This window comes from Bubalus kerabau, chromosome 8 (assembly GCF_029407905.1).
Source record: "Bubalus kerabau isolate K-KA32 ecotype Philippines breed swamp buffalo chromosome 8, PCC_UOA_SB_1v2, whole genome shotgun sequence".
Lineage (NCBI taxonomy): Eukaryota > Metazoa > Chordata > Mammalia > Artiodactyla > Bovidae > Bubalus > Bubalus kerabau.
In genome coordinates this window covers 109,687,678-109,700,756 of record NC_073631.1, presented here as the reverse complement: position 1 = coordinate 109,700,756, position 13,079 = coordinate 109,687,678, and the positions used below count along the sequence as shown (strand labels likewise).

At 50.4% G+C, this 13,079-nt stretch overlaps 1 protein-coding gene across 1 annotated transcript in view; it reads left to right on the top strand.

The window, feature by feature from the left end:
* Positions 1–804: 804 nt before the first annotated feature.
* The window catches only part of TRPV5 (transient receptor potential cation channel subfamily V member 5), a 31,684-nt gene continuing 19,409 nt past the window's right edge, over positions 805–13,079 (top strand). The window contains exons 1-8 of the mRNA XM_055589558.1: positions 805–932; positions 2,865–2,962; positions 3,100–3,222; positions 3,686–3,823; positions 4,109–4,207; positions 4,369–4,544; positions 4,925–5,071; positions 6,889–7,101. Of these exons, the coding sequence (XP_055445533.1) occupies positions 805–932; positions 2,865–2,962; positions 3,100–3,222; positions 3,686–3,823; positions 4,109–4,207; positions 4,369–4,544; positions 4,925–5,071; positions 6,889–7,101 (1,122 nt within the window). The remainder of the gene's footprint in view (positions 933–2,864; positions 2,963–3,099; positions 3,223–3,685; positions 3,824–4,108; positions 4,208–4,368; positions 4,545–4,924; positions 5,072–6,888; positions 7,102–13,079) is intronic.

Genomic DNA, 13,079 nt, shown 5'->3' with positions numbered 1-13,079 from the left:
ATCGCCACTCAGTCCCTGCTGCCCAGCCTCTGTGGACGTTCAGGGCTCGCTGGGGTCTCCTCTGCCTGGAAGGGAGGAACTGGAACGGAAGAGGAGGCCCTGGGCTTCTCCAGGAGGAGGGGCAGCCAAGAGACCTGCTGGCTGCAGGGCTGTGGGGTACTAGGCAGAGCAAGAAGTTCTGGGGGCTTTTGAGCCCCTCTGTGGAAGAAGAATCAACTGTCCTTGAGCTGTTTTGACTATGCTTTACAGACTCAGCTGTGAGAGCATGTAAGTATCACCCCAATTTTACAGATGAGAAGACTGAGGCACAGAAAGCTCACCTAACTGACCTGCAAGGACAGAAACCCAGGATTCAAACCCAGACCTGCCTGACTGCAGAGCTGGAGGGCTTTGCTTCTCAACTCTCCTGCATCTGAGGTAATTGCTCAGCTGGCTTGTAGGACCCACCTTTGGGCTCTATCCCGGCTCCCAGGTCAGATTCCTGGGCCCCACCCCTCCCCTGGCCCGGTCTCAGCCGCCCTAGCTCACTGATAGGAATGAGCTCCCTCCCCCCGGCTCTGAGGCAGGCTGTGCGCCCCAGGGGCTTTCTCTAGAAAGAGCTCCTCCCCTCCAGGTAAAGTCTCTCTCTCCTGGCAGGGCCCCCAGTCCTCTCCATGCACGTGCACACCCCGCACAGTGCCACGCCAGATCCACTCGTGACCCATCCCTCCTCCTCGTCTCCACTTCAGCTGCCGGCTGCGTCCTAGCCCTGCTCCCTTGAACCACCTCCTCCCCGCGACTGGCTACTGCCCGGAAGGAGAAGACATGGGAGCGCCTCCATCCAAGGCCAGGGGTCTCTGGATCCAACTTCAGAAACTGCTGACCTCCTGGCTGGTGGGACAGCAAGACTGGGATCAGCGTCTGGACGAGATGTACATGCTGCAGCAGAAGAAGTAGGCCTTCCCCCTCTCCCTGAGCCTCAAGCCCTCAGCCCACTTGGGTCAGCCTGCCCTGCCCACCAGAGCACCCCAGAGTTCAGTGCCCACTGCTGGGATGGGCCCATGCATCTGTTATGGAAGCCGAGCTCCTATGTCAGCAGTGGAGGAGGGGTGTGGCATTGGGTCCTGGGAAGGCTGGGGCAGGGTGATGCTTGGGCTCTCACTTACTGAAGGTGGGGGGGTGGGTGCTGGGGACCCAAAGATACCAGACAGGAGAAGCCAGCATGTATGGCAGGGGTGAGTGGGGCAGGGTGGGTGCAGACTAGTGGGGAACGGGGTGCTGGGGAAGGGTTAAGATCCTGTGGGTTTTAGGACACTCGTTGGGTGAAGAAAGAGTGAGGAGTTACTGTTAATGAAAATGAAATTGATGGCCTGGCAACGGGACAGCTCTGGTTTGTGCAATACCTGGAATGACCAGCTGACTGTGGAAACCAGATGACCCTGAGGAGTCCCAGTGGGGACTCCTAAAGCCCATCTGCGCTTCCCAAGTCTCCTGTGTGCAGGCTGTGCTAGATCTGGAGCAGACAGTGAGGCTTGAGCCTGTCCCTGGCACACCTCTGATGGGACTGGTGACTCCGAGGAGCAGAGCATTTTATGGTCAGCCCTGAGGTCTAGACCCCTGGAAGACTAATGGGGGCAGGGACCCATCCTGAAGGCAGGCTTCTCCCTCGGGGTGTTCAGGGGACTTGGCTCCCATCAGAGAGCTGCCCTTAGCAGATCTGATCGGGCAGCCAGGGCTAGAATCACGGGCAGTGGCTTCTCCAGGCTAGAGGCCGGAGTATGGAGGCTGCGTGCAGAGCCTCTGGACTCTGCAGTCCTAGCCCTGGTTGCCCTGAGGTGGGCGGGCTCACATGGAGGATCTGGGTGAGATGGGCAGCAGGCTGGTCCCCACTCCACCCGTTCTCTCTGGAGAGAACTTCAGTGAGGGGCGGACCTGAGCCTTACCTTGAGATCAAAAGCTTCTTCAGATAAAAAGCTTCTTTCCCCTGGCTTGGGGGGACCATTGGAAGAGAGGAACTGGGGGCTAGGGATCATCACAGGAACCGCCCACCATCAGTCTGTTTACCGGCCTTTCACCTCTCCCCTCCTGACCCTCAACCTGCCATCCGTGTGTCCACCTTCAGAGCCAACACATACTTGCCCAGCAGGAACCGGCTTCGGCATTATCTCTTGTCCGGCTCACCCAGGCAGGGAACAGACAAAGATTAACCCGCAGGGGTACCACAGGAGGAGTATCTCCGTGGGGCTCCTCCCACCCACTCTGAGATGCACACACTCAGAGAAGCTCACAGCCACACTCTTGCAGACAGAGCGTTCAGACTCTTGAGTCGAAGGGTGACACTTAAGGAGGGATGGATCCTTCATAGTCCATCTCAGAACTCTCCCTCCCCACAGCAGGAATGTGCATCTGGACAGCCCCCAGGGAGTCAGAACAATAGCTGGCCTCTCTTTCAGCCCCCTCCCAGTCTCTCCGGCTCCTCTCAACTAAAGAGAGCCGGTTCAGCAGGCCTGGGAGCAGGGATGAAACCGGTCAGAAATTCCCTCTCCTCCACCTGCTACTGATCCCCAAGTTCCTGAAACATGGACTCAGCTAGAATGACTTGGCCAGGCCCACCAGGACCACCCATTCCCTCCCCCGGGCCCCCCTCCCTCAGGTACTCTGCTGCTTAGTCAGCTGAGCCAGGAGTCCCCCCACCACTGATGGGAAGAGGTGGTAATGCCACCCCACGGGGACCCTGAGCTAGGGTCCAGGAGACAACCCTGCAACGTGTCACCACGCATTCCATGTGGCCGCTGTCCGTCCAGGCTGACAAGGACTCTCTTCCTCTCTGCTCTTGGCCTCTCTGCCATTCTGTCTCTGCCTGACTCCCGTTCATCCTCTGCCAGGATTCGAGAGTCTCCTCTGCTTCGGGCAGCCAAGGACAACGACCTGTGTGTCCTGAAGAAACTTCTGCTGGACCGAAACTGTGACTTCCGGCAACGAGGTGGGATCCGAATTAGAAGTGGTGGAGATGGGGCAGAGGCCCCGGCCATGCCCCACAAGGCACTCTGAGGGTTTCTGCCAAGGGGCGGTGGAGCGTGTCTCTGGAAAATGTTGATGTCCCTGTCTCCTCTGCTCCAGGGGCTGTCGGGGAGACGGCACTGCACGTGGCCGCCCTCTATGACAACCTGGAGGCCGCCATGGTGCTGATGGAGGCTGCCCCCGAGCTGGTCAAGGAGCCCGCCATCTGTGAGCCATTTGTAGGTGAGGTGTCTCCATGGTTTTTCAAGGTGGACCCAAGTAGGGGAGAGTCTGAAGTCACCTCTTACAGTGAGCCTCTGAGGGTAGGTCGGGGAAGGAGTGATGGGTGCTCAGGAGTGTGGGAGGAAGGCAGAGATCCTGGTCTTGGCTGTGAGTGTCTGGGACCTGCTTTAGCCATTTGTTATTTCCCTTCAACTCCTTTCACGTTCCGTGAAGAACAGAACTCTCTCTCTTTCATAGCTGCACTAGAGTGATTACCCTTATATGCCATCCGCAGTAGTCAAGAGGCGGAGACAGCTAAGTGGACCTGCCTGAGGGACATCTGGGGCTCAGTCTCACACCATTCTGCTGAGTCAAGGGAGGAAATCCATGCAAGGATGTCAGGGATCTCCTGGAAGCCAGGGGGGATGCCGTGTCTCCGAGAGAGCTGGGAACAGACACCCTGACGGACGGCTCTCTTGTCCAGGTCAGACGGCCCTGCACATAGCGGTCATGAACCGGAACGTGAACCTCGTGAAAGCCCTGCTCGCCCACGGGGCCAGCGTCTCTGCGAGGGCTATAGGCTCCGCCTTCGGCCTCACTCCTCACAACCTCATCTACTTTGGTGAGAGCAGGACCGGGGCTGGGAGGATGAGGCGGGGCACCAGTCAAGGGAGGGTGGGCTGAGGAGGCCCCGTGCCTGGGGAGACTAGGAGGGGTCAGCCCTCATAAGGCCAAAGGCCAGAGCCAAGCCTCCACCCACACCCCAGACCCCCTCCAGCATCCCCGCCTCTGGTCCTGCTGACAAGGGGCCCTAGGCCCAGAGCAGAGACAGGGGAGGGAGTGGCGGTTGCTTGGAGACACCGCCCCTCCCCGCCTGCATCTCAGGCCCGGGCCTCTGCCTCCCCAGGGGAGCACCCTCTGTCCTTTGCCGCCTGCATGGGCAGCGAGGAGATTGTGAGGCTGCTCATTGAGCACGGTGCTGACATCCGGGCCCAGGACTCCCTGGGTAAGAGCTGGGCTGGAGGGGGCGCTGGGAGGCTGGGGGTGGCAGGGGAGAGGGGAGGGGCTGGGACTGCCCTCAGGCCCCCCCCGGGGTGGGGGGTGGTCCTGGGGAACAGCAGGGACTCTGGTCCTAGGGGTCACGTGACACCCCATGTCCTCTCCCAGGAAACACAGTGTTGCACATCCTCGTCCTCCAGCCCAACAAAACCTTTGCCTGCCAGATGTACAACCTGCTGCTGTCCTACGACAGGCGAGGGGACCACCTGCAGTCCCTGGACCTCATGCTCAATCACCAGGGCCTCACTCCCTTCAAGCTGGCCGGAGTGGAAGGCAACACTGTGGTGAGGGCCCTCCCCCAGGCCCACGGGGGTCCTTCTCCTGACCCTTCTTCCCAAACTCCCCAAAAGGGTGGTGGCCCCTTACCTCCATCTCCATCACTAAAATCCTCAGCCTTAGGAATTTCTGACTCAGGGGGATTACAGAATCTTACCTGAGAATATCTGCTATGGTAACCCAAAGGTCCATTCCCCTTGCCTATTCTCTCCTTTCAGATCTTTATAGGATTTGTGGGAAGGAAAGACAGCCCCAAATTAAAGGTTCAAGTCAACAGAGGCTTATCAGTTCCCAGCTGTCCACCAGATTCAAGGAGTAAGCAACCGTGCTGTTGCCTTTGACCTGCTCCTTGCATGCTGACCCCCGTCTCACCCCTGTGTCCACCCAGATGTTCCAACACCTGATGCAGAAGCGGAAGTACATCCAGTGGACGTGCGGGCCGCTGACCTCCACTCTCTACGACCTCACAGAGATCGACTCCTGGGGAGAAGACGTGTCCTTTCTAGAGCTTGTGGTCTCCTCCAAGAAACGGGAGGTATGGACACCACGGAGGATTAGCGGCTGTCAGGCGTCTGTGCAGAGCCTGTCCGTTTACCAAGATCCTCGGCTCCAGAGGCTTCCCTGTAATAGATGGGGGTGAGGATAGATTCCTGGGACTTTGGGAGAAAATGCTGATCAATACCCCTTCCCTAACTCTGCTCTCTCTGCTTAGCTCTGGTCCCTCTGCTTACCTTTCTCATACTAACACTGCATATGAGTTCTCCAGATAGATGTTGCTTCCTATCACTTATTCATCCAGCATACTGAGCTTCTTGCTATGTCCCAGACACTGTACCAAGAACTGAGAATATAGAAACAAACTCAAAAACAGTTCCTTTCAGACAGCTTTGTCAGTTTCCCATCCCTGTTCTCAGTAACTGTTAATAGCCTTCAAGATAAACATTGAGGTCTATACTATGAATGGCACATAATGACGCAATGGTACTTAATGGTTCAACAGAATGGAGGTCCGTTTACATTGGCTTGGATGGACCAGAAAAGATGTCACAGGAGATGTGCTTGAGCTGGGGCTTCTAGAAGGAATTGGGAATCACCAGGCAGATGAGGAAAAAGAGAAATTTCCAGAGAGGGAAAAATGCATGGGTCATTCAGACAGTATTGGATTGGGTGACATGAGGGAAAGGAAAGTTTGAAGATTTATAAAGAGAAGAAAATACTGATGCTTTCTGGAACCTCCAAGATGGTGGCAAAATACAGTTCTTATTGTTTATCTGCCGCCCAACAATTTCCTAGGAACCCTCAAGAGCCACAAAACTCAGATGATCGCTGGTACTAACAAACAGAGGATCTGGTTTATCAGAGGATCTGATGAACAAAGTGGCTGGTTGCTATGAACTTCTTCAGAGCAGGATTTCTTAGGGATTGGAGGCCCAGCCTTCACCTTCAGTTCTATCGGGCAACCAAGATTTGTTCATTATGATGAAAATAGAGGCTCTCTCACTGGAGCTTCTTCAACCTCCTGCCTTGTTCTGCCCAGCAGGTCTAGAAATGCCTCCCCCACCCCAAACCCATCTCTCTCCTACTCTGTAGGCTCAATGGGAAAAGGTACTTTTTCTGCTTGTGGGTAATCCCTCCAGCTAAACTCTGACCTTGCCTTTTCCTACTTTCTTAGATGCATCATGCCATCTATCATCCTCTTTCAGGAGCATCTTTAATGTCTCATTGGCCACTTAGATCTGAGCATTAACCTACCCAGCTTAGATTATGGCCACACCCGACTCTCCGAGTCCTCTGTTGTTCCTCTCATGTCCGTAATACTTGTAGAGCAAATCTGACTACATGCTTGCTTGAACTTTCCAACTGTTTTCCATTGCATTCAGATAACAAAGTCCAACTCCTTAGCTTGGCATTCATGAGGTACCATGATCTGGCCCTCAGCTACTTCATACAGGATAATCCCTGCACCCTCCAAAAGATTCTGCCACATCCCCCTCATATGCCAATGTCTTCTCACCTCTTCCTGCCTTGGCAACTGCTGCTACTATATAAAAGATCTTGCCTAACTCTCCATTCACTCAACTATCTCAGCCATCTATGTCTCATCCTTCAGAGTCTCTGATGAGCTCAGAGATCCTGGTATTTACTTCTGCCATGGTTTATCTGCAGCACTAGCCTGAGGCACCACATACAGTAGAAACTGACTAGTCATCTGTAAAAGAAATGAATGAAAAGATGAACTGAATGAATGACACTTGTGCTGATCATGACGCTGCCTGCCTGGGACCCTGTGGGGAACCTGGTGCTGCAACGCACTATGTTGGTCATCCCTGCTGCCCTCTTCTTCTATGGCAGGCTCGTCAGATCCTGGAGCAGACCCCAGTGAAGCAGCTGGTGAACTTCAAGTGGAGGAAGTATGGGCGGCCTTACTTCTGCATCCTGGGAGCCTTGTATGTGCTCTATATGATCTGCTTCACCATGTGCTGCATCCACCGCCCTCTCAAGGCCCGTAGTGGCAACCGCACAGATTCCCGAGACATCACCGTATTCCAGCAGAAGCTGCTCCAGGTGACTCTTAGAGGGGATAAGAGGGGCTGTTAGCATGGGGTGATGGCACTGGAAACCAGAGCCATGCTGCCCAGGAAATATGCCACTCCCTTGACTCTGGAAGGGGCAGGCTCCTGATTACCTGGACAGAAATTAGGCGGGAGTTAAGGGGACCAAAGCTGGGGCTTAATGAATACAAGTGGACTTGTCCAGGGAGTGATGGCTTTCTTGTGAACTTTGAAAGAATGCTTAGTTTACCTGTACCTTTGTAAAATCCCTGTTACTCACAAAGGTCTGTAGACCAGAACTTTGTAAATGTGACCTTCAACAGAAGCCTTGTTGTTCTAAAGGGAGGAAGAGTGTGCTCCAGGTCCATTTTCTGAGTCTGCCTGTGAGTAACACAGATGTTCTTCTGACCTTCATTTGCTTCTGAACACAGTCAGTATGAGTGCATTGAAAGTGAGGTATCAGCTGTCTGACCACCTGTCAAATGTGCTGCAGAGGATGCCTAGATTGGGTAGCAGTTAGAAGGAAATAGTCTCTGGGGTCCCTTTTACTCTGGTTAGCTTGCCATTCTGTGAGTCACCTTCAGAGACCTGGGGTAAGGATGGCTGAGTAGAGATGTGGAGTAGATGTCCAGGTCTGCTGTTGAAAGGAGGAGACTCCTTGGTGTAATAGAATGAGCAGGCTCTCATGAGTGCTTCTGGGCATGTACATTCAACACTGGGTTCATTTACTAGGTAACCAAAATTTTTGTCCTAGTGACCTGAAAATACCTAAAAGGGAGTACAGGCATGTGGGCAGAAAGCAAAAGACACAGGAGGAACAATTTTGCCAGGGAAGAGCTCAATGTCTAGAGATTTATGCTCAATGCAGAATGGGTCAGCTAGAGGTATAGCTCAACCTGGACTTGGAGAGGGGCAGTTTGGGGGAGTTAAAGAAAAAATAACCTAAGTTGAGTTAGCTCAAAGGCAGTGGATACTCAAAGAAAGGACAGGGCAAAGAGCCTTATTAAATGCTGAAGTAGGTCAAGTCACTCTAAGCTTTTAGAATTGCCTCTTGGTGTATATACAGTGTGGCCATGTGTCCAGAGCCTCTGACTGTCACAAAGCAGGCTTTGCTGCCTGCAGAACACAAGGCTGAGTGTGGTGGGGCGGCCTTATTCAAGGTGGGCATAGGTGTATTGGGAGGAAGCTGGGTTACCTGCATCTCAAATGGGACATGAAGGTTGTCCTTGGTGTGGAGACCATACACCAGGAAATAAGGACGTGGAAGGGATGGCCAACTGAGATGGGCCAGTGATAATGATGAAGGAAATGGATAAGCATGGGGGTGGCTGGACATTTCCAGTGCTCCTGACTCTGATTCCTCAGATGCATTCTTTGCCAGCCTTCCTTTGTTTCAGGCTGACTGGGGGGGATTTTCTGGATCTAGAATGCAGATCCAGAATGTAGATAGCCTTCTAGCCAAAGAGTTGGGTGATGCTGAGCAACTGACTACCACCAAGGCTCCTTCTTCTTTCTTACCTTCTTCTTACCACCGTGTCTCTTTCTCTCTAGGGGAGGACTAGTTATGTCCCTGTGAATATAATGTTCCTTTGACCCAGATAGTCTAGATAGCCTAAATTATTAGCAGCTACTTCCCCTTGCCTCAGGACTAGATGAAGCATAATTATAGCTAAGTGCTCTAACTTTCTTTCCATCTTCTCTCTTTTTCCTTTCTTTTCCCCCTTCAGCATTTTTACCCTTTTGCTCACTTTGATAAAATCTACATTAGCCCAAATAGAAGACTCATGACTTTCAAATATTCTTTTCTTGGTTGGGTAGGTGGGGCTTAAGAAAGCAGCTGTGAGCAGTTTGAATAGGGAAGAGCATCAGGGAAAGTCTGTGTTTTTTCGGCATGAGCCCTTGGGCCTTGGTCCTGAGTTGATGGGGCCCATATGTTCCTCTTAGTAGGAAGTCAATCGGGATTAGATCAGGAGCTCCCAAATTTATCACCATGACTTGAAAGATTCTGCTTTCATGATGCACCACATTTATTGAATAATATGGAATTCTTTTTTCCTACATTTCTATTACTTGAGAGTCTTAGAAATATGAAAATGTACCATCATAGGGTCTTGATTAGTGCAGTTGTTGCCATATTAATTAGCCTACAGAGCTTTCTCTTAGATAAATGAGTACTTTTATATTAAATTTTATTAATAAATCTGGACACACAGAGCTCTCAGTCACTGTAGGATTTTATCTGTGGGTCTCATGGGATCTAGAAAAGTCACTGGACTCCACGACAGTAGCCCAGAGCACCATCGCAAAACACTGGAAAGGAAAGAAAATACTCTTTTATTTATACAAGGTGGCATAAACTAGGCAAAAGCAGTCATAGGAAAGGGGGGCGTTTGGGAGATATTTTAAGAAATGTCTTCACTCTAGGATGCTTCATTGCTCAGCCATAAACGTTATGCCATTTCCAGACTTCCCAAGAACTCTCTTAATTAATGCGTTAATTTCTTGTCTTCATTCAATGTTTACTTGGTTTAGGCAGAACAAAGTGCATTATAATCCTAGTTGTCCTAGACTGCCAAGTGAGCAGAAAGTTCGAAGTCTGGGATTAGGTGCCTTAGATTTAAGCCCTAACTCTAAAACCAAATAGCTGTTTGACTTGAGCAGATCCTATGTTTTGCTAGATCAGTAGTTTTTTAACCAAGACTACTTATTAGGGCTTCTTTGGTGGCTCAGTGCTAAAGAAACTGCCTGTCAGTGTAGGAGATGCAGGTTTGATCCCTGGGTTGGGATGATCCCCTGGAGAAGGAAATGGCAACCCACTCCAGTATTTTTCCCTAGGAAATCCCATGGACAGAGGAGTCTGATGGGCTACAGTCCCTGGGGTCACAAAGAGTTGGACACAGCTTAGTGACTAAACAACAACATCGACAAATTAGAAACATGGAAATCTGGTAAAAAAAAAAAAAAAAAAATTATGGATCCCTAAGCTGCCCCATACCTGAGGCATCAGAATGTCTGAAATGGTGGCCCCCGGCAATGGTATTTTAAAGAAATTCCTTGATTGATCCTCATACTCAGCTTGGCTTGAGATCTGCTAAGCTTTCTAAGGTGAAACCGATCACTCTGATTATTTAGACCCCTGATTTGCTGTTCAGCAAGAGGGTATTGATCTCCCATCATCAGATTTCCTTTCTGTGTTTTGATGATTTTCCTTGATCTCTCCAATGCCCTTTGCTTCAAATTACTTTGCTAATTCATTCATTAGACAAACCTCTACTGAGAGCCTAAGCGTGCCCCAAGCATTTATTGTAGGTATTGGAAACTCAACCTGGTCTGAGCAAAACACACTTCACCTCTGCCTTTTGGCATTTGCAGACTGATTGACATTAATTAAATGAATAGATATTTCAATGCAAACTGTGATTGTTACAATTCACATGAGTTTTGCTTATGATCAGAAGACAGGATGCTGAGAGACTCCTTGAAGGAGGAAATGGCAACCCACTACAGTATTCTTGCCTGGAAATTTCTGTGGACAGAGGAGCCTGGCAGGCTACAGTCCATGGAGTCACAAAGAGTCAGACACAACTGAGCATGCGTGCACTGATGAATTCAAGGTGGAAAGTGAACTCTAGGCAGAGACAATGCATATACAAAGGCCCTGGGGCAGGAAGAGCCTTGTGAATGTCTAGGAACTGAAAGAAGACTGGCTAGAATAGAGGGAGCTGGGGCAGGAGCCTCCAGATTAGGTTGTCCGGGCAGATCTTTCCCAAATCATGTAGGACATTGCTGGCCATCCCAAGGATTTTGCTTTTTATCCTAAAATTAATGAGAGGCTCAGGATTTTAAACAGGGGAAACACTTGATAATATTTTTGTTTCAGAAAAATGTCTCTGTAGAGTGGAGAACAGGTTTGAGGGGGCCAAGGAAGATATGGGGGACCAGCTAAGAGGCTATTACAGTTCAGTGAAGGAAGAGAATAGTGGTGGATAGGCCTCAAGATGTGATGGGGAGACTTGAGAGAGAGGGTTGGCATCAGGGCACTTATCGAGGTAGAATCATCACTACTATATGATGGATGGGATGTAGGTAGTCAGGGAGAGGGCGTGGCAGGAGTGACTCATGGGTTCTTTTTATCTGAAATCATTCTCTACCTGTCATGGTCAGTGAGACTGCTTTTCCTACATGTCGCAATTCCTCACAAACTCCGCTATTCAAAGTGCCATAGTTATTTGAAACCCAGCTGTACACCAGCTCAACACTGTTTTACTTGAGGGTCCTACCCAACTCCCTTTGGAACAAGCACAGCAAATTAAAGAGAAGGCAGAGGTGGGAGAAACAGAGAGCCCGGGAGGTAAAAATAACATCTATTGGGCGCTGGCTTTGAGAACTTGCCATGCATTTTCCGGTGCTTCTGAGTTCTTGTGAAAAAGCAGATTCAGAGAGGAAAGCTGATGTGGGCCCTGAGTTTCTGCGTTTCTGATTCACTGCTGGGTGAGGCTGGTGTTGTGATTCTGTGGACCGCATTTTGGTTGCTAAAGAATTATACTGGGTGAGCCTCATAGATGCCCTCATAAGTAAATGAAATTCTTATAACCATTTTAAAGATGGTGAATCTGAAGTCGTGAGAGTACTTTGGTAAAGATGCTCGGCTAGTAAGGGCAGTACTGGTTGGGGTTCCGGTCTGCTTCACTTCAGAAGCTTCAACTTTAATACAAAGCCAGGTCATTTCTCCCTCCAGAGAAATATGCTGGATTCCAGGTTTCTTCCTCAGAGGGACCCACTGCTTGAGGAACTCCTGTTTCCAGGCTTTGATAGGTAGCCAGTGCCTGCCACACTCACCTGTACCTGGGCACACCTGATATTCCCCCCGCAAGATAAGAGGTGCTGTGCTGGAGTGCAGGAGTGGGGAGTCAGTCAGACGTGGAGTTGCCTCTGACCTCTAGCCACTGAGCTACTGCCTATGCTCCAGTGTTGATCATTGGTTCAGTTCAGTTCAGTTCAGGCGCTCAGTCGTGTCCAACTCTTTGTGACCCCATGCACTGCAGCACACCAAGCTTCCCTGTCCGTCACCAATTCCCAGAGCTTGCTCAAACTCATGTCCATCAAGTCGGTGATGCCATCCAACCATCTCATCCTCTGTCATCCCCTTCTCTTCCCGCCTTCAATTTTTCCCAGCATCAGAGTCTTTTCCAATGAGTCAGTTCTTCACATCAGGTGGCCAAAGTATTGGACTTTCAGCTTCAGCATCAGTCCTTCCAATGAATATTCAGGACTGATCTCCTTTAGGATTGACTGGTTTGATCACCTTACAGTCCAGGGGATTCTGAAGAGTCTTCTCCAGAACCACAGTTCAAAAGCATCAATTCTTCAGCTTGTTGTTGGTCAACGTGGGCCCCAGTTTTTTATGTGATTAACCTTTTGGTGGCTAGGGGTAAGTCCTGCTTCTGTGGGAATGGATAAGGATGTCTCCATAGAGAAAAGACATCTGCTGGGTTAATCTTCCTGAGAAAACACAGAGACTAGGACACAAAATAAGCCCCTGGAAGGTAGACTTATAAGGTAACCATGAGATCTTCCTCCCTTTTTGGCCTAGTGGTTCTCACGTGGGGATCTGTAGTAGAAATATTTACATCTTAAAAAAAAAAAAAAGATGCTTGATTCTTGCACCAAAATAGAGTCTCCAGGGTTGGCCCAGGCATATGTGTTGCGACAAAGCTTCCCAGCTGATTCTTGTATGTATGTATGTATATGTGTATGTGTGTATATGTATATGTATGTGTGTGTGAATGTATGTGTATGTGTGTGTGTGTCTGAATATTTGTGTATATGTATGTGTATGTGTGTGTGTGTGAATGTATGTGTATGTGTGTGTGTGTGTGTGTGTGTATGTATTTTGGCTGCACTGAGTATTCGTTGTGGCACTCGGGCTTTTCTAGTTTTGCAGTGAGCAGGTGTGGGCTTAGTAGTTGTAGCGCGTGTGCTTGGTCGCAG